Raw genomic sequence first — 27,444 nt, 5'->3', positions numbered from 1 at the left:
AAAACGTTTGTTTGAAAAAGACGTTTGTGAGGAATTTTGGTGTTTCTCCATTATGTACAACCGATACTTAAAATACTTTCCTGAATATATTTTTCAATATCGTAAAGTACATAATTTATCAGACGATTTTTGCCATACAAAATTATTCCATATAACTTTTCGATATATGTGCATATATATATGTATATAAGCATTACGCGTTGAGTATCGGTTTTTTCTGTGCAGGAATCCCCTTGAATTTTGATTATTCATGAAAATAAATTTTCACACAATCCCAGTAAATTAATGTTTTCGATATCGAGTTAAAGAACATCAACTAATGGAAGTTTTTAATAACTCAAAACTCAAAAAATAAACTAACAAGTTTTGTTATAAGTGACATTATTTGTTATTACTTTAGCATTTACTTGGACTCAGATTGCTCTAACTTTAAATCTTAGCGTTGAGCAGCAAGTTGAGCATTCAAACCGTTGTCTCTAACATTTCCGTTGGATAGTTTTAAGGAAGATTAAGGAATCCTAAAAGACCGATATTTTAGCGTAGGATAATGGAATAAAATTCTTCTTAAAAAAAATATACGGCAGCGCCACTAAAACTCAAACCAACTTGATCCCTATTAGGTAGAATTCAGCCATCCAATATTATTTGCCGAAAAAATAACCTTCCTGCTTATCATGTTTTTTAATTAGATAAGTTCTATGAAAATATCAATAGTGACATCTAGGGAACAAAATTTAAATCAATTTTATCACTATCAGACAGATATTGGGGCTCTGAACTGTTTGGTACATAATTTTTTAGCTGTTTAGGATCATCAAATTTAGAATATTGGAGAGGTTACTAGCACCATATAGCGAATGAATATTGGTTCAGTTTTCCATTTCAGATGGCCCTTGATCTATTGAACATCCAGTGTTGGTACATTGACATTCAAATCTCAACCATGAGGTTCTCCCACAAAAGCAAAATCTTGTGAGATCAGTGTTCCTCATACTCACGAATGGTTTTCGGATGCAAAATCACTTGCTCACGCTCATGCCGTCGAAAATATTCAATCATGAAACACATTGAGTGTCTGTCAAAACCCAATGTTATTGTTTACATTAGAAAGGTTCGTTATAATTCTAGCAGAAAAACAAAGAATTTGGACTCTATGTGGAAATGGACTCGGTATAGTGGTTAGAACATACGCTGAGGACCTGAGATGCGACCCATGTTAGAGATAATCATTACAAATTTCAGTGACGACTTCCTTCTGAAGGGAAGTAAAGCCGTTGATCCCGAGATGAACTAGCCCATAGCTCGTTCTTCTTCTTGGCATTACGTCCTCATTAGGATATAACGTGCTTCTCAGTTAAGTGTTCAATGAGCACTTCCACAGTTATTAACTGAGAGCTTTCTTTGCCAAAATTGCCATTTTAGTATTTGTACATCGTGTGGCAGGTACGATGATACTCTATGTCCAGAGAAGTCAAGGAAATTTCTATTACGAAAAGATCCTGAGTCTACCGGGAATCGAACAAAGATATCTTCAGCATGGCTTTGCTTCATAGCCGCGGACTCTAACCACTCGGCGAAGGAAGGCTCCACCAAAACATCTCGTAAATAAAATATAAGGCTTTGAGTGAAAAAAGCATGTAGAACTAATTGATGTTCCAACTCATGTATTGTGGCTGTTGAGCTGCGTAAGTTACAAATCGAGCGTGAAAAATGTCGAACATAAAATAGTAGAATATAAAATTTTCGCCACGATATGAACAACTTTGCCGAAGACAAACTGGAGCCACCCAACATTGATCTGCTTGTTAACTATTGATACATAAAATTGAAGATAATTTGTTACTAACGCCACCTAGCGGATACATTTCCAATTAAGATTATTACTGCCGGATAGCTCTTGGTCTGCTGAACAACTTTGCGAAGACACCAACCTTCTAGCTCATCAGGATCCTAAGATATAGAAGATTGAAGAAAAATTATAACTGGCGCCACCTTGCGGAGAAATTCTCAACTAATTTTGTCACTGACAGATAGCCCTTAGCCTGCTGAACAAGTTTGTCTAAGACACCAACCTTCTAGCTCATCAGAATCGTAAGATATAGAAGATTGAAGAAAAATTACAATTGGCGCCACATTGCGGAGCAATTCTCAACTAATTTCGTTACTACCAGATAGTCCTTAGTCTGATGAACAACTTTGCCGAAGACACCAACCTTCTAGCTCATCAGGATCTTGAGATATAGAAGAACGAAGAAAATTTGTAACTAGCGCCACCTAGCGCATAAATTCTCAATTAAGATTGTTACTGCCAGATAGCTCTAGGTCTGTTGAACAACTTCGCCGAAGACACCAACCTTCTAGCTCATCAGGATCTTGAGATATAGAAGATTGAACAAAAATTGTAAATGGCACCATCTTGCGGAGAAGTTCTCAACTAATTTTGTTACTGCAAGATAGCTCTTAGTCTGATGAACAACTTTGCGGAAGATACCAACCTTCTAGCTCATCTGGGTTTTGAGATATAGAATATAGAAGAAAAATTGTAACTAGCGCCACCTAGCGTATACATTTCCAATTTAGATTATTACTTCCGGATAGCCCTTGGTCTGCTGAAGAACTTTGCCGAAGACACCAACCTTCTAGCTCATCAGGATCTTGAGATATAGAAGATTGAAGAAAAATTGTAACTGGCACCACCTTGCGGAGAATTTCTCAACTAATTTTGTTACTGACAGATAGCCCTTAGTCTGATGAACAACTTTGCCGAAGACACCAACCTTCTAGCTCATCTGGGTTTTGAGATATAGAATATAGAAGAAAAATTGTAACTGGCGCCACCTAGCGGATAAATTCCCAATTAAGATTGTTACTGTCGGATAGCCCTCAGTCTGCTGAACAACTTTGCCGAAGAAACCAACCTTCTAGCTCATCTGGGTTTTGAGATATCCGTTGAATGGACGATGTGGCCAATTTTGGTACCCCAAGACAATCCGGAATAACTCCGGAACCACGTGGACCATATTTTCAAGTTTCCTGGACCATAAACTAGAAGAGTTTTTCGGTAAGTTCTGAAAATTTCAACAGAATCCATCGAGAAATAAAAAAGTTATGCACATTTCAGTGTATTTTTTGCATGTGAAAAGTATGTTGGCTGGATGAAGGTTAATATGCATGTTGTTAGAAACTTGCTCATGGTCTTCTAATCTAGATCAAATTATCGGCCGTTAAAAATTAAAAAAAAAACCTGTTAGATAGTCGTCTACAATCTTCTACTTAAAATACAGATATGTATCAAAAATCTCACCACAGATACTATTGGTAGATTCAAGTGAATTTAACAAGGACTTTACAACATTTCTGGGGAAATCTGACAAGAGGCAAGCCAAAAATGTACCTGGACTTTTCTACAAATACCTTCAAGAAATGATTTAAAAATGGCAGGTGAGGTAAATTTACTTGGCCTGCATTCTCAAAAAAATCGATTCGTTATATTTGATTATCAATCAATCAATTACGACACTTATTTACAATGGTAGCGCGGACCCCCTAAAGGATCACCATGGTTGGAGTCACTGGGGGTCCGCGGACCACCGGATGAGGAACCCTGTTCTAGTTTTTCTTTAAAGATTCCTTTCAAGCGAGCCTTTAGAGAATTTCTCCATATACACCCGATTCTGTTTTTGCACGGATTTTTTTTACACGGCCGTGCAAAAAAAGTTTTCATACAAAATTTTTCACCAAAACCTTATTTTTGCATGAAACGTCGAGAATTGGTGTTACTTGTTTTTGCACGGTTTTTGAAATTTTGAACTGAAAACTTTTTTTGCACGGTACGCATCCCCCGTGCAAAAACAGAATCGGATGTATTTCGGCTAGAACTTTTCTCCCATCTTTTGAGTTGAGTTTGATCTTCCGACCTTGACGCTTGCTCCTGCGGGGCCGGCGATGAGGACAGGATCAAACATGTCGCGCGTCGATCGAGTAAAGTGAAACAGTGCCGCGTCGATCGAGTAAAGTGAAAAAGTGCCGCGTCGATCGAGTAAAGTGAAAAAGTGCCGCTTTCGATTAGTTCTTTTTGATCTTCCGACGTTGACGCTTGCTCCTGGGGAGTGCGTCAAGAAAGCCCCAGCAGTCGTCAGTTGTTTTCCCTCACGGGTTGCGCGCCTATTTTCTCTGAGTGCTTTTATATAGCTGAGCAAACGAGTGGGGCTGAAAGAGGATTGTTGCTGCTCAGGGATGACGGATCAATTGGTGAGCTCGTTTCATGATATTGTTTCTAATCTATAAAATATGTATGACTGCACCTTTAATCGTTAAAACGGTGAGACGTAAATATGATTTTTCAAAAAAATATGATTGGTTCGTCAATGCGAGTGTCGACATAAACTCTGATTCACAAATTATTTCTGCCTAAATTTTTTTTTTTATTAAAAACACCTTCTTCTTTTTACCTTTTTTGTAATTAGAAAAAAACTTTAAATGGTTCGACACTTCAAGTGTAGACTTCCAAAAGGTTCACTTTATTCAACAAACTTTGAAAGGTTCGTCACCTCAAGTGTCGGCATATTTTTTCTCTACATAGATATTGTTCATATCAAATGAAAATATTATATCAAATGAAAATGTTTATATCTCACAAATAATTATTTATCATGGTCTAATCGCTTATCAAAGTGAATCCTGTGACCCAACGATCCTTCCCATTAACAAACATCCCTCCCAGTAACCTTTGTGGAGATGCATAGGCAAACACGGTCTCCAAATAGCAAAGATTACACACTAACAGTCCTTCCCCCAATCTCACCTGACTGTAAGGACGTGGCCGGCGCCGTTATTGACCATGTATACATAGAGGCACTGAATTATGCACACTGAAGAAGATTATGGCCAATCCCAGCCGAGCTTCTATTTGATTCTTTGTGCATTTTCATTGACTTCGGTCAATCACGGAATAGCAACCATTGATATGTGCAGTCAGTCTAAGCTAAGCTAAGCTAGAACTTTTCTCCCATCTTTTCCTTAATGATTGTCTTTACCAAACTCTTCAGATTGCTGAAGGAGCTTTCCTAAACATACTTTCCGAGGATACTCGATGTGGTTCCTCAATTTGGGTTTTTATAAGAAACCTTCCAGGAGCCACTCCTAGACTTTGTGCAGAAATAATTGTAGATTTCTAGATTTTTTTAAATATTATTTTCATGAGTTCATTTCATAAGAGAAAGATTTCAAGAAATCTTGAAGTTATTAAGGTGAAGATAAGTCGAAGCCAAAGGTTTGGCTTCGATTTATCTTCACCTTAAAATGAAGAAATTCCGCAAATATCATTGAACAATGTCTAGTCGAAAATATATCTGGAGTTTTTTTTTTTGCTGCGTCAAGCGTTGGAGATTTTCTGAATGGAGTCATTGGAATTTGCTGGAAAAATCCATGATGTGAACGTAATGCAATTTCTGCAAGAAGTCGTGGATGATACTTTGTAGAGAATCCTGCTGTAGATCTTAGATAAATCCCTTAAGTCCTACACGAATCGTTCACTGATTATTCAAGAAATCCTTCCACAGTTCTTCCATAGATTCCTCAGGAAATTTCTCCACGAATACATTTAGGGGCTCTTACAGAAATCCCTCCAGCAAATCCAGCAATACCAGATGATGATTTCTCATAATTTGCTGAAAGAAATTTATTCAGGAGTTTCTCTAGGAAATCTCTTAGCAGTAAAACGCTGCACACTAAAAAAACTAATATTACATATGGAGTAAATTTCACGAAAAGAAAAATACTTGATGTAAAATATGTAATCACGTAAATTTGATGGTATGTATTTGAATTTAAAAATACGTCATTCTTGCAAAATCACGTTCAATGTGACTGAAATTTGATGTGATCCAAAGAATATTCAGTTTAATATGACGGAACATTACATCATTGTAAATTGTAATTCCATACTTTTGGTGGGTAGTGTACGACGTAAATTTCAATTGATTCATTCAGCAGTTTGTAGATATACACGTCTACAGTCTACAAATGATCTCTAGAGGCCAATATATTCGCCTGAGATAAACATAGGAATGGACGTTCGATGAAATATAACAAATACGTCATGTGTCAACACATTGCACATTTCCAACACACAACATCTACTGTGTGCTTTTGTGAGCCTATGCACCTACATATATTGCGAACTGCACTCAATTAACACACATTGCTCAGATAATGCTCTTGTTCGTAGGCAAACGAAAGAAGCAAAAAAAAAGTGTGAAAAACTGCACCGCCCAAAACAACAACAGCAACTCATCTGTGAAAGAGGTGAGAATGCACATGATAATAAATGCATCGGAGAAAAATACCGACGATAGACCGAAAACAAAAGATCGTCGCCCATTATATATTCAAACGCCCGGGACTGGTGCATGCATATATAGATGCATAACCAAACAGAAGGAAAAAAAAATGCGAACGATGAGCAAACCAATGAGAGCTAAACGCATTTTGCATAATCGATCTATCAAACACTTTGTGGAATCCAGATTTTGTGTGATCATCGCCATTAATGAAAACTGATAATATATTTTGTACAGATAAAAGCCGACCGATAATTATAGCTAATAGGAAACAGTTCGATGAAGTCAACGTGACTGGCAAATTTTCTTGGCAAATACTTATTCACAACCAAATGACAGACCGGGAATTGAACCCAGACACCTTCAGCATGGCTTTGCTTTATTGCCGCAAACTCTAACCACTCGGTTAAGGAAGGTCCAACATTGATCGAATATTTGAAAATGAAATGTTGCAAGTTATATATATTGCATTTTGCTTTCTGAAAGTTTTTAACATGTTTAAAAAAATGTTTGAGGGATGTTTTATTTCACTTATGATGTAAACATTAGAGTGAGCGAGCTATCATCATATTTCCGCAAGTTCAAATCTAATTCATGTTGATTATTTTCAGCAGTCCAATTACTAAGACCGAGTCACTTAATTTTTACACCTATCTATGAATTATTCACGAACAGTTTGCAGTGCAAAATGAAATACATATATTTCAATGCAAAAGAAAAAAAAAACAAACCACAAAACAAGCGCCCGAAAAAGTGCCAACGAATTACATTATCTTTTATCACACCGCTCTCAATTAAGCTGACTTTGTGACATCATCCGCACCGCAACGACCGAGCAAAAAAGCCATGGCCGGTGCGGGTGTTTCCATTTGACCGCAATTTGGCAGGCACTCGGCACTCGTCATCATCCGAGTGATGAACAATAATGCATAACCAACGAAGAAATAAAAACCATCACGCACGGGGGGATTTGATACCTATATCTCTTACTTCCTCACGTCCTCCAGCAGTCAGTGTGATCCAGTTTCACTTTCATCTCGGTCCAAATTGTATCGGATAGGGGATTGGGGGGCATTATGGATTGATGGTCATCATAAGCTGAAGCTGAATTATGCTGATCCTACTATTTTCAAGTGTTTGCTAGTATGTCCAGTGCCGTAGCGGGCGGTTGGCCAGGTTGGCACTCGCCAACGGCGCCAGCCTTCAGGGGGCGCCAAAACGTGTGACGTACTTGGTTAAATTTTAAGTCTTAAACGAATCTTTGACATAAATATGATTTGTTGAAAGAACTTTTCAAACGATTTTGACAAAATATGTTGGAAGCTCCCAGAAGTTATGAAAATGAATACATTATTTGAATTTCTTTGATAGAAATTCTTAAACTTAACAAAAAAAAATGCATTGGATATCTGCAATAGTTGCAATAGTTCTCAATAGCATAATTTGTAAACCATACAAGCAATACTCGTGGTAAAAATATTTAAAAACAATCAATATCTAGAAATACTCCTACAAACGGTTATGTTCTAACGACTCAAAGTTAAAACATCTGGATTTCATAGAATTATTGGCCGGATTCACACACAATCCGGGACATAATTCTCTCAGGAAATCATAGACAGGTTTCTCCAAGAATATCATTAAAGAATACTAAGCGGGTTTCTAATAGAATTTTTAGCTTATTTCTTAGGTATTTCTAGAGGGTATTCTCACGGAATTTCGGGTTGAATTTTCAAACAATAATAATCAAAATTTTGATGAAACCCTAAGCAAATTCCCAGAATATGGTCATTGGAATGGGAACTTGAATGAAAAGCAACGGAATTGTTTTTTTTTTTATTTGGCTTTACATCAATCATCTTGATAAAGCCTCGCCAACAATAATTCGCCAATTCACTCGGTTCATGGCCGCTTCTCTCCATCCTCGACTGTGACCCACGCTCTCCAGGTCCTGGTGCACCTGGTCAATCCACCTAGCTCGCTGCGCCCCACGCCTTCTTGTTCCGACCGGATTCGTAGCGAACACCATCTTTACAGGGTTTTTGTAGAGTTGAGCGAGCTCGTGGTTCATCCTTCGCCGCCAAACGCCGTTCTCCTGTACGCCGCCGAAGATCGTCCTTAGCACTCAGCGTTCGAAAACCCCAAGAGCTTGCAAGTCCTCCTCGAGCAAAGTCCACGCCTCATGCCCATAGAGGACTACCGGTCTTATGAGCGTTTTGTACATCGTGCATTTGGTGCGGGGGTGAATCTTTCTTGACCGCAGTTTCTTCTGGAGCCCATAGTAGGCACGACTTCCGCTGATGATGCGCCTTCGTATTTCCCGACTAACATTGTTGTCAGCCGTCAACAAGGATCCGAGGTAGACGAACTCGTCCACCACCTCGAAGGTATCTCCGTCTATCATGTACTTTGTTTTCGACGCATTCACCATTACCCCGACACTTGTTGCTTCCCGTTTTAGGCGGGTGAACAAATCTGCCACCGTTTCAAATTTTCTCCCAATAATATCCATGTCGTCCGCGAAGCAAAAAATTGTCCGGATCTCATGAAAATCGTGCCTCGACTGTTAAGTCCGGCTCTCCGCATAACACCTTCAAGCGCAATATTGAACAACAGGCACGAAAGTCCATCGCCCTGTCGTAGTCCCCGCCGAGACTCGAACGAACTGGAGTGTTCGCCCGAGATCTTCACGCAGTTTTGTACACCGTCCATCGTTGCTCTAATCAATCTTGTGAGCTTCCCGGGAAAGCTGTTCTCGTCCATGATTGCCGCCTTGAAATCGATGAACAAATGGTGCGTAGGGACCTGGTACTCACGGCATTTCTGGAGGATTTGCCGCACGGAAAAGATCTGGTCCGTTGTCGAGCGGCCGTCGATGAAACCTGCTTGATAACTTCCGACGAACTCATTTGTTATAGGTGATAGACGACGGAAGAAAATCTGGGATAGCACTTTGTAGGCGGCGTTTAGGATGGTGATTGCACGATAATTTTCACACTCCAGTTTGTCGCCCTTTTTGTAGATATGGCATATAACGCCTTGCTTCCACTCCTCCGGTAGTGGTTCCGTTTCCCAGATTCTGAATATCAGCCGATGCAGACAAGCGGCCAACCTGTCCGGGCCCATCTTGATGAGTTCGGCTCCGACACCATCCTTGCCAGCGGCCTTGTTGTTCTTGAGCTGTTGAATGGCATCCTTAACTTCCCCCATCGTGGGAGCTGGTTGATTTCCGCTGTCCGCTGTGCTGACGTAGCCATCGCCTTCGTTGTCCTGACCTTCTGTGCCTGTGTTCTCTGCGCCATTCAGGTGTTCATCGTAGTGCTGCTTCCACCTTTCGATCACGTCGCGTCCGTCCGTCAAGATGGTCTCATCCTTATCCCGACACATCTCAGCTCGCGGCACGAAGCCTTTGCGGGATGTGTTGATCTTCTGAAAGAACTTCCGCGTTTCTTGAGAACGGTACAGCAACTCCATCTCTCGGCATTCCACCTCTTCCAGGCGGCGCTTTTTGTCCCGGAATAGGCGGGTTTGCTGTTTCTGCTTCAGTCTGTATCGTTCTACGTTTTGCCGCGTACCATGCTGCAGCATTGCAGCCCGCGCTGCATTCTTCTCCTCTAAAACCTCCTGGCACTACTCGTCGAACGAATCGTTTCTTGAGCTCCGTTCCACATATCCGACAATGCTTTCGGCAGAGTCGTCAATGGCTGCTTTGACTGTCCTCCAGCAGTCCTCAAGAGGGGCCCTATCGAGCTCTCCCTCATCCGGCAACGCTGCCTCAAGATGCTGCGCGTACGCATTGGCGACATCCGGTTGTTTCAGCCGCTCGAGATTGTACCGGGGCGGGCGTCGGTACCGTACATCATTGATGACGGATAGTTTTGGGCGCAGTTTCACCATCACCAGGTAGTGGTCGGAGTCAATGTTAGCGCCACGATAGGTTCTGACGTCGGTTATGTTGGAAAAGTGCCGTCCATCGATCAAAACGTGGTCGATTTGCGATTCTGTCTGCTGAGGTGATCTCCAGGTGTACCGATACGGGTGTGCTGGAAATAGGTGCTACGAATGGCCATGTTCTTGGAGGCGACAAAATCTATCAGTCGTAGGCCTTTCTCGTTCGTCAGCCGGTGGGCGCTGAACTTTCCAATCGTCGGTCTGAACTCCTCCTCCTGGCCAACCTGAGCGTTCAAATCTCCTATGATGATCTTGACGTCGTGGCTTGGGCAGCGGTCGTACTCGCGTTCGAGCTGCGCGTAAAATGCGTCCTTGTCATCATCAGTGATTCCGGAGTGTGGGCTATGCACGTTGATTATGCTGAAGTTAAAGAATCGGCCTTTGATGCTTAACTTGCACATTCGTTCATTGATCGGCCACCACCCGATCACGCGCCTTTGCATATCACCCATCACTATGAAAGCTGTTCCCAGCTCGCGTGTGTTGCCGCAGCTCTGGTAGATGGTATGGTTACCTCTAAACGTTCGCACCAATGCTCCTGTAGCGCTACGATGTCGAAACCACGGGTCTTCAGTACATCGGAGAGTATGCGTGTGCTTCCGATGAAGTTGAGAGATTTGCAGTTCCACGTCCCGAGTTTCCAATCGCTAGTCCTTTTTCGTCGCTGTGGTCTTTGCCGATTGTTCCGGTCCGTATTCTCTCGTTGACGTTCCTGTGCTGATGTGTTTTTACGGTTGACTTGCAGGGCCTGACACCAACCCCCTAGATTTCCGGAGGACCATTCCCCCTAAATTCTCTGGCACTCGGACGATGATCAGCCGCCCCTGATCCCCCCCTTCCCTGTCAGCATACGACCAAAGTTCCCACCGGGGGTTGGTTACCCGATCTTCCCCAAGGTTACTGGTATCCCGGCCAGTACCACGAGGAGGTAGGGATAGGAGTTGCTGGGCAAGAGGCTAAGGACCGCACAAAGGGATCAATTTTATTCCTGCAGGTACGCGAGGTACCAATGGTACGCCATGCCCAGCCATTTACCGCGCCAACGGAATTGGTTACTATCCGTAAAAACAGGAACTGTTTTTGTTTCTATAAACGAATATTCCACCCTGGATAATAGACGTTTATTTATTTTAAATGTTATAAGTAGAAAAATTGCACTTTGAAACAATTTCTCAAAAACCTATGCAGAATTATTGATAACATTTAAAGAAAGGGTTGATTGATTAGTGAAAGGATTTTTTATTTAATTTCATGCTGCTGTTTGAAGTAAGCTTCTGAAGGATATGTAGGCATTTTTTTCTTAAAAATCTTATTTTGTTCTTTGTGGGTATATCATGGATGAAAAAACTTTTATTTTTTTTATATAAGAGATCTGAGCTACAGCGATAAACATTTTAAAATTATTATATGATTCAAGACAAAAAAAAAACCGGCTTATTGAAGGAATTGCTGAAGAAATTCTTCAAAGATAAAGTCAACAAAATGTGGCTAGTAAATTGCACTAAAGAAATTAACTGAAGATTTCTTTTGAAATATTTAACAAATATATTAACCTAGAAGAATAACCTAGAAATTAATAAACATCAAAAGTTCGGTGATTACCACTCTTATTTATTCAAAAATATACATTTCACTAACATTTCATTAATGGTTTTGCTTATAAAATACAATAGTTTCTGCGAATGTATCTTTGGTCATATAAACATGAATTTTATCAACAATTTATTTGAAACATCTTCAAGATTGCCTCAAGACTATAAGACAATTCACCGCTAAAATATATTAGAAATATTTTGTATGTCTTCTCAAAAAGGTCTTACCAGTTATTTCTAATTGTCAATTAATACTTGAGTATTTATGACATATTTTTACTATTTCGATGGATAATTATTGCAGATGTCAGCATACACTTTCGAAATGAATCGCTACCCGACCAGACGGAAGAAACAAGATTATACCATAATGTGTTCTCCTGATATGATTTTTTTATATCACCAGTTGTTATAAAACATGTACCGTTAGTAGTTAAAATAACAAAATTTATACCAAATTAAACTAAAATACAACAAACCCTGTTACAATTATATCAAAATTATTACAGAATGTGTTGCAAGGATGTTACAAAATAACAAAATTATTGCAAACTATGTTGCTGATTATGACATCTGATGTTATTTGCAACAAACTTATAAATGCGATGTCAAAAATATAACAAATGTTATTATAAATGTGTTACTAAAAATATAACAAGTTGAGAACAAAGCCATCTTGATAACAACATTAAATCAACTTCTGTTATTTATAACTGCTGCTGATATGAATGTGTTAGAATTTTGTTATGTGGTTCTGGTCGGGTACATGTTTCAGGTAACTTTGTACAAGGCAAAACAAAAACTATGCATAGGGGGCGCTCAAATCACGGTTCGCCAAGGGCACCATAAAGCCACGCTACGGCTCTGAGTATGTCATCCCATAAAACAATAAAAAATGAATATTGAATACAAAACAAAAAGATTTGTAAAATGGATGATTACCCGACTAGAGGCTTGTAACAAAAATATAATAAAATTTTATCAGAATATGATATGCATATCATATTATGATGAAATTTTGTTAGGCTCCGTTATCCATAGAACATAATATAACAGAAATATAACATAATGTGTTTTATTTCCCTTTGATATATTTTTATGTTCATTTTTAACAACTTTATAACAAAATAAATAGATAGTTAAGCATTTCAATAATATACAATATTATCGTATTTCGAACAGTATTATAATTTTGATACTTTGTATCAAACATTATAACTTGGTTTGATATGTTTTTGATAGAATTAAAACACATTTTGTTAGGTTTATGTTACTATTCATACACTTTTTGTTATAATTTTAGTTATTTTAACAACATCCTGCATCAAGTTTGTAACAACCTATGTTCGAAAAAAAACTTATAACACAATAACATATGCTGATATAATTTTGTTATGTACCCTTAGTCGGGTAACTATACCTAAAACAAATGTCTGTCCAAAAAGATCACTTCTGATTAATCGTACGATCGAAGACCTACTTTCAAACACTTAGTAAATTAGAGTTTTTAAAAGAGCTTGAAAATCTTTCATCAAATCTTTTTAATAGTCGATGTCAAGTTTATCGCATGTGTCCCTACAATGCTAAAGCGAGTAGTGATATTGAGTATATATTGAGCAATTAATTGAATTGATATCAATTTTCGCAAAAAAATAACCGGTTTGAAAATCAAATCTGAGTGTTTGAGTAGCTGACATCCTCTATTGCTCTCATGCAAGAAACAATCATCGATATTTGAATTTGTTCGCAAGATATTTTTCAAAGTTACTGATAGAACTGGTTATTGTCTGAATGGTTATTGTTATTGGACTGAAAAACAACAGAGCAGTCTTAAGATGGTTATAAATTGAAGCGAAACTTCGAATTTTCCAGTTCACAGATCTAGAGAACCTGGCAGCCGTGTGCATTGATAATTTTCAGTTTCATAGCGTTGTTTGAAATGATGAGACTATTGCTCTTGAAAATTTGAGACTTGTCTTCGGTTTATAATCATTCTAATGTAACTGTTACGTCCTGTTCTAGGTTTTGACAAAGGCTTACTTTCACAACGTTGTTGAGTTGAATTACAACCGGGCTTTTCGTTGTTAGCCTGGCAGTGTTGCTAGTTCACAAATTTGATTTTTTACCAAAAATATAAACTTTTGTCATGAAATCACGAAAATCATCGACATAGAGAAAGATATCGAGATGTAGAACATCGAGATGCGGAGAGTTAACTTTAATATTTGATGCTGGGTTGATCCTACAAGTCACTACAAAGGTGAAATAACAAGGAATAGTTAATTGAAAGCATTACAATTAAAATTGTTTTTATTGTCTCTAAAAACTATTGAAGGTTTTAAATATAAATCTGGTTTCTAAAATAGCTTTTATCCTATAGCATATATACAGCACTATTTCAAATCAAAATTAATAGTTTTTACCTCAAGTAAAGCCAATAACAGGGCTTTAACAAGACTCACTATTTTAATGGAAGTCTCCATATAGGCTCTATTTTTAATTAAAGGTCTCTAAAGTCTCTACTTTAACCAAAATGGTATCTAAAGCGATTTCTTTTCCGATATTCTGCTTGTAGTGAACCCTGTTGCAATATTCTAGAGGCTCCAGATAAACCTTCAGAGACTTTTACGTAACTGTTCCACCAGTTCTCCAAGAATTTCTTCTCAGATTACTTGAGCTATAAGAATGCTTCCAGTGATTTCTGCAGAGTTTTCTTCTAGAATGTCTTCAGTGACTCTTCCAGAGATCCTGAAATTCCTATAAAAAATACGTTTAATTCACCCAAAAATTACACCGGCAATTTTTCAAGGGTTGCTCACAGGAATTTCTGCGGTATTTACTCTAAGAAATTCTTGAGCATTCCAGCGCTTCTACGTCCAGCAACTGCCACAGATATTATTCTGAAAATTCTCCCGCAGTCTATACTAGGATTTCCTCCAGTTTTTTCTCTTATTCTTCCACCGATTTTTTTCAGTTGTTACACTAGGAGATCATTCAAAGATTCCTTAGTAAAATCTTAAAACAAAAAAAACACAAAGGTTTTTGAAAAACACTACAACAATTACTATGCCAAATTTCACAGTTATTGTGCAAGGTATTTTCATTTGGATTTCTTCAAGAATGTATCACAGATACTTCCAGAAATTGCTCAAAAACAACTTCTAGGAAATATTTCAGGAATTATTCTAGTAATTCCTCGGATCACTCTTATACAAATTTCTCCAGGGATTCTATCCATATTTTTTTTAAAGAATCCCTACAGAAAATCCTTTAGGATATTAGAGTAGAAGCCCCGGTTTTAGCCAATCAAAGAAGAAATGTCTTTAAAAAATATGCGAAGCAAAATACATACGTCAAAAGCAACCTTTAAATCCGTATTATGTATGGAAAATATCAAAACTGAGCTGAAACAATTTTTTCGCCTTGGTCCATATAGGCCACTAGAACCTGCTTCGCCCATAGAGGGGCATTCAAAAATGACGTCCAGGATTTGGGGGAACGAAAGTGTGACAGTACGTGTATAAGGTATTAGAAAAAGCGTGACAGAGGGGGGAGAGGGGTCTAAAAATCCAGAAAAACGATGGACGTCATATTTGAATCGTCCCAGATTTGTCTTCGATTCCTAAATTGTCCAATCACATTGATTTCTTATGAGAGTGGCCAAATTAGGAGTACTCTAGCCAAATTAGGTGTAAAAGAGTTGAAATTATAAGTAAAATTGATTATTTTTGTTATACTTGATGGGCTACAATTCGCTACGATAAATCTGCACAAAATGTATGAGTCTTCTCCACTCCTAAGCCAATCGCTTCCAGTCGCCCTGAACGTTAAGCCACGTTAAGTGCCCTTAAGTCCTCATCAACTGTAAAGAGGCATCGTGTGCGCGGCCTACCACGATGTCGGCTGCCTCGTCCGGGTTCTCTGTTGAATATTATCTTTGCTTGAATGTAGTTTCCCCGAATGTCATTTTCCCAAACGCCAGTTCCCCGAATGACCCGTTTTCCCGAAAAGTGATGCAGTTCAAAAAAAAGCCAAAGATGACGAGGTCGGTGAAACTCGAAAGAATCGCCAATTCAACAAAGAAGGGTGCATATCTGATGACCAGTTTGTTCACCACCCTGAAGTATATGAAGTTTCCTTGACTTCCCTGGGCATAGAGTATAATCGTACCTGCCACACGATGTTCGAATGCGAAATGGCAACTTTGTCAAAGAAAGCTCCTGATTAATAGCTGTGGGAGTGCTCATGAGAACACTAAGCTGAGAAGCAGGCTCTATCCCAGTAAGGACGTTCATTCCAAGAAGAAAAAGAAGAAGTTATAAATTTTCAAATTATGATAACTTTCCAATTTGATCCACTAGCACATGTGCGAATTTTCATTCGCATTGAAAATAGTCAATTCAAAAATGCCAAAAGGTATATAAACCTTTTGATCATGAAATTGTAAAAAATACTTTTTGCGTCTAAAAACAACAAATAGCCATAACCGTTTCAAATCTCAATGTCTAAAATGTTTGGAGTGAAAGTCTCTTACTTGAACAGCATTCAAACTACAAGGACATTTATAACATTAGTTGAGCTAAAAGTCTCAAAAAAAAAGGCTCACATTAATTTGCATCACAAACGGTCATTGGTACACCGCGATATTTTTTGAAGAAAAATGCATGTTTCATGTTAACAAAGTAACAACTAGTATTTCAAAAGATTATTGTGTGCCTCTAAGATTTTTTTTTTCAAAATATTGTTCTTTCTACCTTATTTATCGTTCCTCATACTAAAAATATCATTCTGACGAAAATTTATGGCTAAAACTGAGGTTGTCCAGGTTGCACCCCGTACTCCCCTACACACAGCCACCGTTCGCTCACCGATCGTCCAGTAGTAACATAACGGCTTTGCTGGCGATCGATCGCTGGTGCATCATCATCACCATTTTTTGTAATTGGTTTCTTCCTTTTATTTCTCTTTTTTTTTGTCATAGACCCAATGCACCGCCGTGGTTCAGCTTTACATGACGCAATCGCCCGCACATGCTTCCTGGATGAAAAAATGGACCGGGGCGTTGTGCTTCATCAAGGACAACATCCGGAAGTCGTACTTTTTTCGCCTATACTGCCTTAAAGCCAACCGAATGGTTTGGGAACAGGAGATCTACAACGGAATAGAGGTCACCAAGCCCAGGCCGTTTCTGATGGTGTTCGAAGGCCAGGTAAGGCCCAAAATTGATTTGAAGACCAATTTAATGAATTTGACTTATCTTTCTTCTTCATACTACGACAGGAAGGAATCGTGGCGTTTAACTTTGCCACGGATGACGAGGCGACTGCATTCATGAACACGACCATCTCAACGATATCCAACAGAAACCGGCGAAGAGATGGTAAGTTTCTTTTGTGATTGTTCCTTCCGTTTCGATGTGGGCAAGGTACTTCCTCACTCCAGCCTCCTACAAGACAATTGACATCAATCCACAGCATTGGACGCTATGTATAGGTATGCCAAAATATCAGCATAATCTTACATATCTAATTGCAAATCAGAGAGTCGAAGGGCCCTAATTTCATCCGGGAATTACAAATTACCGAAAAAAAAACTTATGAATTTAAAGAAAGCACCGGGAAAATATGTTTTTCAAACATAAGAATACTAGTTTGTTCAAATTTCAAGGGCTACGCGAGAAACTAAAAAAAAAAATCGGGAGGTGTACCACTGCTTGACACTTCACATCATGACTAACTCATGGTAAATTGGTAGAAAGACAGTAGGGGTATTCACTTAAAGCTGTGTAACGTGTGATTTTGCGTAATTGTAGCGATGAAATATTTCGAATGAAATAATTCTCTTCTGACTCAGTGCGATGTCAAAAGAGTGATCAATAATCTAGTTACCCGCTAGGACAGGACGTGACAGCTCAACTAAGACTGCCCAGTTGTTTTTCGGCCGATATCCTTGACGATACAAAAGCCAGTGCTACCAGTATTCATTTTAAGCAAATCTTGTGAACAAATTCAAATATGCCCATAATTTGGTTGTTTCTTGCACGCTTCATTCATATAGTGCAATAGAGGATGCTTTATTTTAAAAAATTCAAGTTTATATTAGAAACCGGCAATACTTGTAGAGAAAATTGACACAATTTCCATTATATTGCTCTCAATTAAGTATATTTGATTGATTTTAGTATTGTAGGAGCACATGCGGAAAAGTTAACATGGAATATAAATGGATTCGAAACAAATAGACTTCATGAAAAATTTTCAATCTTTTTATGAAACTTTAATTTATGATCTAGCAACACGGCCGGGCTAGCAACAAAGTGCCCTGTTGAAATCCAACTCAACGATGTGAAAGTAGGCCTTTGCCAAAACGACCAATCAGAAGTGGTCTTTTTTGACAGGCAATTGGTTTCATTTTTGTACTGTGATCTGTCACGTCTTGTCTTAGCTTACCCGCAGCAAACTTATGTCATTTCAACGATTGTTGTTGTTTGAACTTGAAAAATGGAATGGAATAAATGTAAAAACGGAAGGATTTTGTTGCTTTTTGCAGATTTGACTGCTGTTTTAAATAATAATTACTGAAAATCATGAATGTGATAGTTGCATTTAAGAGATGAAAAAATGGGTTGCGCAAGATCAAGTGTCGTTAAGTTGTAAAATTGTGTTGCACAGCATTAAAGTGATTGAATGGAAGAAAAACTTGAACCGAATTCTATTAAAAATTGGATTCGGATTGTGTTAAGTTGGGTTGCATGAATGGGGTGTTTGAGAATATAAAGAATTAAACACACTACTCGTTTTTGAAGCGCAAACACCGTCGTCACTTACATCACTGTCTGCTCCCCTCCTACAAAGACCCTCCTAATTATTGACAAGATTTAGTTTCCATGACTGTTCTTCGGGCATTTCAGACCTCTTAAGACTGCCTATCAAACAAAATTCCTACTCGTGAATCTTGTCTCAAGATTTGCTGACCGGAAAGAAGGGGGAAAAGTTTGTTTGTTATTCTCATCATGACAACGGAACAAGGATAGACAACGCCTTCCTAGATTGAAAAACTGACGAATGTCAACAATTTGAAATGTTTCCTTCACAGTTTACGCGATTTCGTGAAAGATTTGAGTTAATCAGTTTACCACGATATACGCGGGGATTTACGCCGTTAAGTGAATACCCCTAGTATTTTTGTTCAAAATGCTGTCAAAAATCGTTGATTTCCTGGATTTTAAGTAGATTTTCTATCAATTCTTACCGATTTCTTGTGAAATGTATTGCAGATTACTAGCGGCTACATATTGAACAAATTCAAAGAAGATCTTATAGAACATCATATTGACATACTGACACATATATTGAGCTGTTCGGTAATCCAATCCGCATATTTTCAATTTAATTAAGTCATTACGCGTGGTAAAGATGGATAAATCCCCTGCCCTGCAATAGCCCATATTAAACTAAATAATAGCAAACAAACTCATGAATATCTCTTCTGCATTCCGTCGGGTTTAATTTCTCTCTTCAGCAAATTTCTTTATTATGGTTTGAAGAATAAGTTTTCACTATGGGATTATAAGTTTGTACTTACATTCAAGTACTAGCGAGTTTGCAACATATCTCAAAATTTCTCCATAGTAATTTCCATGTAATCCTACATTGTCTTTGGGCCACCTTTTATCACCACCTAGAAAGCTGAAAATTTCACAGAATATTATTTTTATAGTAAGAATGGTAGGGAACATATGGTAGATTGGAGTCTCAAATATTTTTAAATTTTGAATCGCTCTAATATCAATTGATCTCATGTATACAAACGCGCCGACTTGTGCCCCTATTCACGTTTTCAAAGGCACTAAACTGGAGAAACAGTTGGCAAACGTTTCTGATTTTCTTATTTTAAGCTTCCTGCTTGTTGGATGGTTATATTCTTCCCGAGATCAGTGCCTTAGAAGTTTTAGTGCAATCTCAAAAGTTTGGTTCCAAACTGTTTCACCTTAAGTGCTGAAACTGATAGTCAACAACTGTATTGTAAAATTGTATAGATAAGGGAAAGCTATCAACGTGTCGATCGCATTCAAGTGACAGGGTGTCTACTACCTGGAAAAACCTGGAAAACCTGGAATTATCAGGAAATTTTATTCAAACTGGAAAAAACCTGGAATTCTCAGGGAATTTCGATCACGATCAGGGAAATTATTTTGAGGCAGAGATTCATGATGTTCATGACAAAGGATTTTTGGGTCATAACCCAGAGCTACCATTATTTGCCAGAAAACTCTATTCATTCGAAAAAAAAAATCTATATGAGCTGTTTTGATCCTGAGTGAGGATCCTTTCGAGTATGAAATTGTATCAGCTTACCAACACATCAAGCGTGTGCTAGAATAAGGGCGTAAGTCGCATGATCGATTTCTCTTCATCGATCCACTCTTCTGTGAATAAAAGTGACAAGACGCGGGTTTGTTAGCATTTTTCACTTCAGACCACTTGGCAGCGATGCAATCTTGCGTCCTGAAGTGAAAAAATGCTGACAAACCTGCTTCTTGTCACCTTCGTTCACAGAAGAGAGGATCGATGAAGAGAAATCGACCATGCGACTTACGCCCTTATTCACACGCTTGACATGATTGATGTTTTTTATGTTTCTATGTTTATTCAGTAACGAACTAACTATCTAGAGCTGGTAGCAGGTTTCTTATAGATACCATTTTTATGCAAATCTCTAAAAAGTCTCTATTTTTGAAAAGGTGAAGTCCCTATTTAAACCAAAATAGTCTCTAAAGTCTATTTTTTCCCTTATCTTGCTTGCAGGTAATTGAGATGCAAAATTTCTTCTCATATTTCTCGAGAACAGCTTCAGGAATTATCCTTGTGGTTTCTCCAGAGATTTTATTAGAAATTCTGCCAGAAATTCCTCTACTCTTACTTCGAAAAATCCTTGAGCATTTCAACGTTATTACCTCTAGTAATTTTCTCAGGGAGTACTTAGAACAAATACTATCCTACTACTTCCTCCAGATATTTTTCTCACTATCTTTTCAACCGAATTCTACAGTTGTTAATCTAAGAGATATCCAAAGTTTCCCACAGAATTTTTTACAAGAAAAGCCGATAAAAATTTCAACGCCATTTCATCTACGGCTATTCCAAATAATAGCTCCAAAAGTTCCTCGAGAGATTATTCGAGTGAATCTATTAAGAACATTTCAAATAATTCCTTAAATTCGACCTGTTTCAGAGTTTCTTTAGATTTTTTATAGGAATTTCTCCAGCATTTCGTTCAAGGATTACTGGAGCGCTCATCCAAACATTTTTCAATGAATTTCTGAAAAATTCCCCATGGAATATTGAAAAGTTCGTTTAAGGTTCCACACAAGTTAACACTACAGCATATTTTTTATGAATTCCTCCGATTGTAGGAATAACTATTCCAACACAATTTTTTAGGAATCTCAATTATCTTAGCAATAATCTTGGAAATCTTCTAAGAGATTCTTCAAGAGTGAGTCTTTCTGAAAATCAAGGGTGACCTAAGAAATTACATAAGTAACTGTTACAGAAGTAAGCCTAAAACTTGCTTTAGCAATACATCACGAATTTTTCTCAGTAATTTCTCAGCTTTCTGGAAAATTTCATTAAAATTTTCTTAGACGAAAACATTTCTTAGAATTAATGGAGGAATTTCTTAAGAAATCATAGAAGCAATCTCTGGAGTGATTCCTGAAGGTGTGCTCAGACAAAATTGTAGTCAAGATCATAAAAAAAAATCCTTGGCGACATCTGGACAAGTCTCTGGTTGAATATTACAACATATTTTAAACGGGAGTCTTGGAGGATGTTCTAGAAAAACTGAGTGGAGAATCATCAGATTAAATCCTAGAGGACTAAGGGCATTTTCGAAAAATATCTGAAATAATATATGAAGGAATTTTTAATGGAAGCCCTGAGGTTATTTTTGTGATATTTTTTGGAGAAAATCCTGGTTTTATTTCGAAATATCCAAAACAAAATTTTTGGAGGAATTCAGGAAAATTCTTGGAGAGTGAAAATCTCAATAAAGATATCAGTCCATGTCTCTCATAATGTCTTCGTAATACATCAATGGAAGTTTGTCCTTTACTGACATATACCAGATTTGTTGAAATGTCGTCATAATGTAACGAAAAAATAAAAAAAAAGTTTTAAAATTATTCTCAGAGAAATGTCTGTCCGATCAAACTATTGCATACAGGTTCCTGTAAGGTTTCGTTTTTTGATTACTGTTTTGTCTCTTTTCGGTCTTTTTTAGTTACTTTTTAGTCTCTTTCTTTCTGGAGAGAGGTTTCTTAATTTCCTATTTCCAAGAAACTCAGTCACCACCAGGCCTGCTTCATGCACAATTTTTAAATTTATTGGAAAATATTTGGTTTCAGAAAAAAAAATGTTTTTAGAAAAGTAATCTGGAATTTAAACAACTTCAAATTTAAAATTTCGTAACAATCATGATTAATTTAAGTTTTTAAAATGAAATGCAAAAGTTCATCATTTATTCAAATTGCCACAGTTAAATGTTATGTGGTCGAACTTGATTACCCAGGGGCTTGATAATCCGTGTTGCTATTATCCAAAAAAATGGACTCGGGATCCAGCAGTTTTATGGATTATTTGTATTACTTTAGATGGGTATATACAGGTCCGTCACACTCGGGCTCAGATTGGGTACCACTTCTAGTACTGCATTTGGTCCCTCGGTAGTACAAAAGGTACCCAAGTTTGACAGATCGCAGTACACTTTTCACGGCATTCTAGATTACCTTATGAGCCATAAAATTTTGGGCAACTGCAAGGGACATGGAGGTCTTTAATTTGTCTTTGGTATATATCTACTTAAATATGTAGCAGATAATCACTAACAATTGATTCAATTTGAGATAATTTAAAGAATTTGTTTTTTTTTGCAGGTCAGTACTGTATGATTACTTGCTAATAAATCGGTTACCTTAGTAATTATTGCCACAAATACAAATAAAGTTTTACTTTTGCGCCCATCAAGCTGTCTTAGTTATTTAAACGACCAACCTCGAATGGTAAATAATATGCACTAAAAATATTTCAAGAAGAAGCATACTGATGTACTTGAAAGTTCCATTCAGTTCACAGAGCTCTTATAAACAAAACAAAATACAATTCATTTGAATAAAACTTAAGTTTTGGTATTGTTAGCATCTTCATATTGTGATATTGGATATTGGAATGGCTTCAGCATGCTTTGAATAATGTTTAGAAGTGTATAAATAGATATTAAATGGAAAACACTTCAAAATTTGTCATTAGTTTGTTTTAAACATATAATATTAGAGTATTTCTTGAACCTGGATTTTTTTTGCAAAACCTGGAAAAACCTGGAAATATCAGGGAATTTCATTTCGGTAAACGAGTAGACACTCTGAGTGACGACATGGATACGGTAGTTTAGTTGGTAAAGCACTCATCTAGCGTACTAGAGTCGTGGGTTCGAATCCCACCTGAGTATATGTTTTTATCATAATTTCACCGATTATTTATCCATCTTTACCACGCTACTAATAAGATGCTAGAAACTTTTCTAGAAAGGTTATTTAGGGATTTCTGGCGAGGTTTTGATGAGATAATAGATTTCGATGTAGATACACGGCAAATTTTCCATGAGATCTTTGCAAGACGGGAATCAAAACGATAGTTGACCTGTTTCTTGAAAGTTATTTGAAAGATCATTTGAAAGGCAATTGAAGGATTGCTAATTAAGGTTTTTAGTGGATTTCTTGGGAGATCTGCTGAAATCCTGGACAGATTAATAAGGGATTCCGTTTACGGATTTGTGGAGTTACTGATTGGTGTTTGGATTACTAATTTGAATAGCCCTTGGTCTATGACAAATTTCTAATGAGACCCCTGACAAGATTTTGTGTAGAATCCTGTAGATTTACAGTGAATTCTTTCAACCATTCCCAACATAAATTCATGGATTCATGGGAAGACCTTTGATGAATATATAATCAGCGAGTTCTTTTGGGTATTATTAGGCAGATTTTTGTTGTGTTCTTGACGAGATTATTGGCAAAATCTTTGATTGGAAGATCTTTTTTTTTTTTGAATTCACCAATAAAATGATCTTAACGAGATATAATTTTTGTTAAAAAGATCTCTCCCAGGATCCAACATGAGCTTGTCTAATCAAGAATTTCTCTAGGAACTAGCAATTGCGAAAGCATTTTTAGGAGAAATAGGTTGAATGGTTGTTGAACTTTACTGGTTTTGTGGAAATATAATCTAAGTTTAAATACACAGAGTAGAAACTTGTTCATATAAATGCAAAATTTCTTTTAACTTCCTATGAATTGTGGATGGACGTTTAGTTATTTCAGCATCATGTCCAAATCATGGGCAACCGGAAATTGTAAAACATGATTTTTAATGGACACCCTTAAGGTGAAGATGAATCGAATCCAAACCTCAAATTTTCAAGAGCACAAATCTGGTGAACCAAGCATCCGTTTTAGCTGAAAACTTAATCGATTGGCCACTAGCTGGTGGTGACCAAGCGATTAAGTTTTAAGCTCGAACGGGTGTTCAGATCTCCAAATTTGTGCTTTTGAAAAATTGAAGTTTGGCTACGATTTATCTTCACATTAAAGACTTGGTCACTATTTCAATACAAGTATCCAAAAAATTAATTCCAGCAATTCTCCCAGAAATTCGTCCCAAACGCAAAGTAACATTTTGGTCGGTTTTAAGGTGATTATAGAACGAAGCCACACCTCAAGTTTTCAAGAGCACAAGACTTGAGAAACAAATAGCGCTCCGCGTTGAAAATCTATCCCATTAATCACCACCAGCAAGCAAGCAATTCGATTGGTTTTCTACGTGAAATGTTGTCAGATTCTCTCGTCTTGTGCACTTGACACTTCAAAGTTTGGCTTCGTTTTATAATCCCCTTAAGTTATCATTTTGTATTAAATTTAGAACACGTCTAATGTCCCGAACACTAGACTTTTAATTGCGATTTTTTATGACAACTATTCAAATTACTTTACAGAATCATCAATTCTTCTATGATTCAAGTCCTCACATTTAAAAGTTGTGAAAATATCAAATCTTACATTGAAATCACACTGTTCGGAATACGAGTCATGTTCGAAATTTGGGACACAACGGTAAGAATTAAGAGAATGGATCAATGCACGAGTTCACTAATTGACGTTTGAGCGGTGCCGTGTTATTTACGTGACCATAGCAACGAGTGAATTCGGCACCACTCAAACGTCAAATAAGTGAACTCGTGCATTGGTCCATGGACTGATGCACGAGTTCACTATTTTGACGTTTGAGCGGTGCCGAATTCACTCGTTTCCATGGTAACATGAATAACACGGCACCGCCAAAACGTCAAAGAATGAACGCGTGGATCGGTCCATTGGCTGTTTTTTTGGCTCCCATACAATTCGTATGGAATGAACTTCAATGGATGATTTTGATTTGATTTTGAAGCACGATCAAAGCCGGCGAAGCAACACATCCCATCTGTAGCGGTCCATGATCGGCAATGTTGTAACATGCTCGATGAATAAGAGTAGCGAACGACAGCCGCAAAGAGAGAGCGATGATAGAGTATATTTTCTCGCTTGTTTACCATTGGGGATAGGTGTTTTATTTTACTGGCACGATAAACAACCCCCGAACATTCGATAGCAATAGCCAGAGTTGGGAAAAGTTCTGAAATTCACACTACAGTAGGCAAGCGTAACAAGTCACAGTCAACGAAGCCAGTGAAACTCACGCCTATCGCTGCTGTAGGAAAGATTCCTTGGAAATAGCAAAACACTCGTTGCTAAGGGCAACCCTAAACTACTGTAGAAAAATGTTCTATTTCCCGCATTTGCAGCCTTCAATGACACTACGGGCCCATTCACAAAATTCATAACGCTGGAGGGGGTGGGTGCTTGTCCCAACGATGCCCATTGGGGAAATCCGAACCCAAAGGTGGAATAAATTGATAACTTCCACAATAGAAAGATAAAAAATAAGTTTTATAGCTCATTCGAAAGGAAATTTTCTCGGGAATCGATTGGTGATGGTTTCATGAATGTGGGGCCACTCTGGGATAAGCTATGGTGCCCGTTTTGCCCCGATTCCTTGAAAATTTTAGATTTTCATGTTGTTTTGAGTAAAACTATTTTATTGTGGAGATTATTTCCCATGAAATCCATCATTTCTAGTCCATTCAACAATGTTTCACAGAGAACGTTATAAAAAGATGGAAATTTAGGCGATTATGGGGCTAAATGTACAATGAAATATTTTTGAAGAGGAATTTTTGTTTTAAATATTTTCAACGTGTTTTTATATTGAAATAAATTTTAAAATAGTCTAATAATCATGAATATAGCTTGCAGAAATAAGTTGTATTCAAATTTTTAGAATATGTATGATCATTATTTATGCTCTATGCAAATTATTGTGAATAATTTACCTTCTTATATCACAAATTCCAAACATTTCCAAACGATGTGTGATAGTTTGGGTAAACGATATTGATCTAAATGATCAATTGCCGTTAGCCTCATTGATAGGAGATAGTGGGAGCATATAGTTTTTTGGCTATTTTGCCCCGATTCCCCTAAAAACGATTTCTTTCATAATTAATTGAACAGATATCTCCGAATTAAATTTATTGTGTTTATTGTTTACTAAATTGTTGATACAGTATTTAAATCCTAAAACATAGGAGATTATGGGGATCTTTTACACATAAATAAAACAAAAACACTCAAAAATGGATCCATTAAGTAATCATCTGGAGTTTTTTTTTTTTATTGAAACAAATCACTCAGAATTTAATTAGTTACACAATCATACCTGAAGAAATTTCATGAGAATAAAATTGCATGGAAGTGCCCAAGTAGCTCTGCCTGCACCCTACTACTGAAAAAGTGATCATAAACAAACAAAGTCTTCCATATATTTCAATATGGCACATTTTGATTGAAGATGTAGTAGTTAATAATGCTTAATTCAAAATAAATTGACGTTTATATTAGACTGTTCGGTAATCCAATCCGCATGGTTATTAAATTAATTAACTCATTACGCGTGGTAAAGTTGGGCAAATCATGGGTGAAATTATGAAAAAAAAAAAAAATCCACGAGCTCGGCTGGGATTTGAACCCAGGACTCTTGTATGCTAGACGAGCGCTTTACCAACTAAGCTACCGAGCCCGTAAAGCGCTCGTCTAGCATACAAGAGTCCTGGGTTCAAATCCCAGCCGAGCTCGTGGATTTTTTCATATTTTCACCCATAAGTTCTCCATCTTTACCACGCGTAATGAGTTAATTAATTTAAATTTCTTCATGTTATGCATTTTAGAAAGCTCTTGAACATGCTTGAAATTCAGTCAAACAGATGTAACCATAATTACTGTTTACAATATTAACAAAGTATGGTTCACCATGAGGAACATTGATGTCAACCAACAAGCAATCTGTTAACAGCAAATGTAGAGGCAACATAACAAACATAGTAACTATAAATTATACTAATGAAATGTA

The 27,444-nt window shown here is 37.4% G+C and overlaps 1 protein-coding gene and 1 non-coding gene across 3 annotated transcripts in view; one reads left to right on the top strand and one right to left on the bottom strand.

Annotated features, from left to right (window-relative positions):
- Window positions 1–27,444, top strand: part of LOC5578888 (neural Wiskott-Aldrich syndrome protein) — a 94,304-nt gene that overhangs the window by 52,543 nt on the left and 14,317 nt on the right. For both annotated transcript variants that reach the window (XM_021839641.1, XM_021839644.1), the window contains exons 3-4: window positions 16,866–17,093; window positions 17,165–17,264. In XM_021839641.1, the coding sequence (XP_021695333.1) occupies window positions 16,866–17,093; window positions 17,165–17,264 (328 nt within the window). The remainder of the gene's footprint in view (window positions 1–16,865; window positions 17,094–17,164; window positions 17,265–27,444) is intronic.
- On the bottom strand, window positions 27,043–27,114 carry Trnaa-agc. The gene has a single exon. It is a non-coding gene; the product is annotated as a tRNA-Ala (tRNA).

Source organism: Aedes aegypti, chromosome 1 (genome assembly GCF_002204515.2).
Source record: "Aedes aegypti strain LVP_AGWG chromosome 1, AaegL5.0 Primary Assembly, whole genome shotgun sequence".
NCBI lineage: Eukaryota > Metazoa > Arthropoda > Insecta > Diptera > Culicidae > Aedes > Aedes aegypti.
Note: the sequence above shows the minus strand (reverse complement) of the source record. Positions and strands in the feature narration are given on the sequence as shown.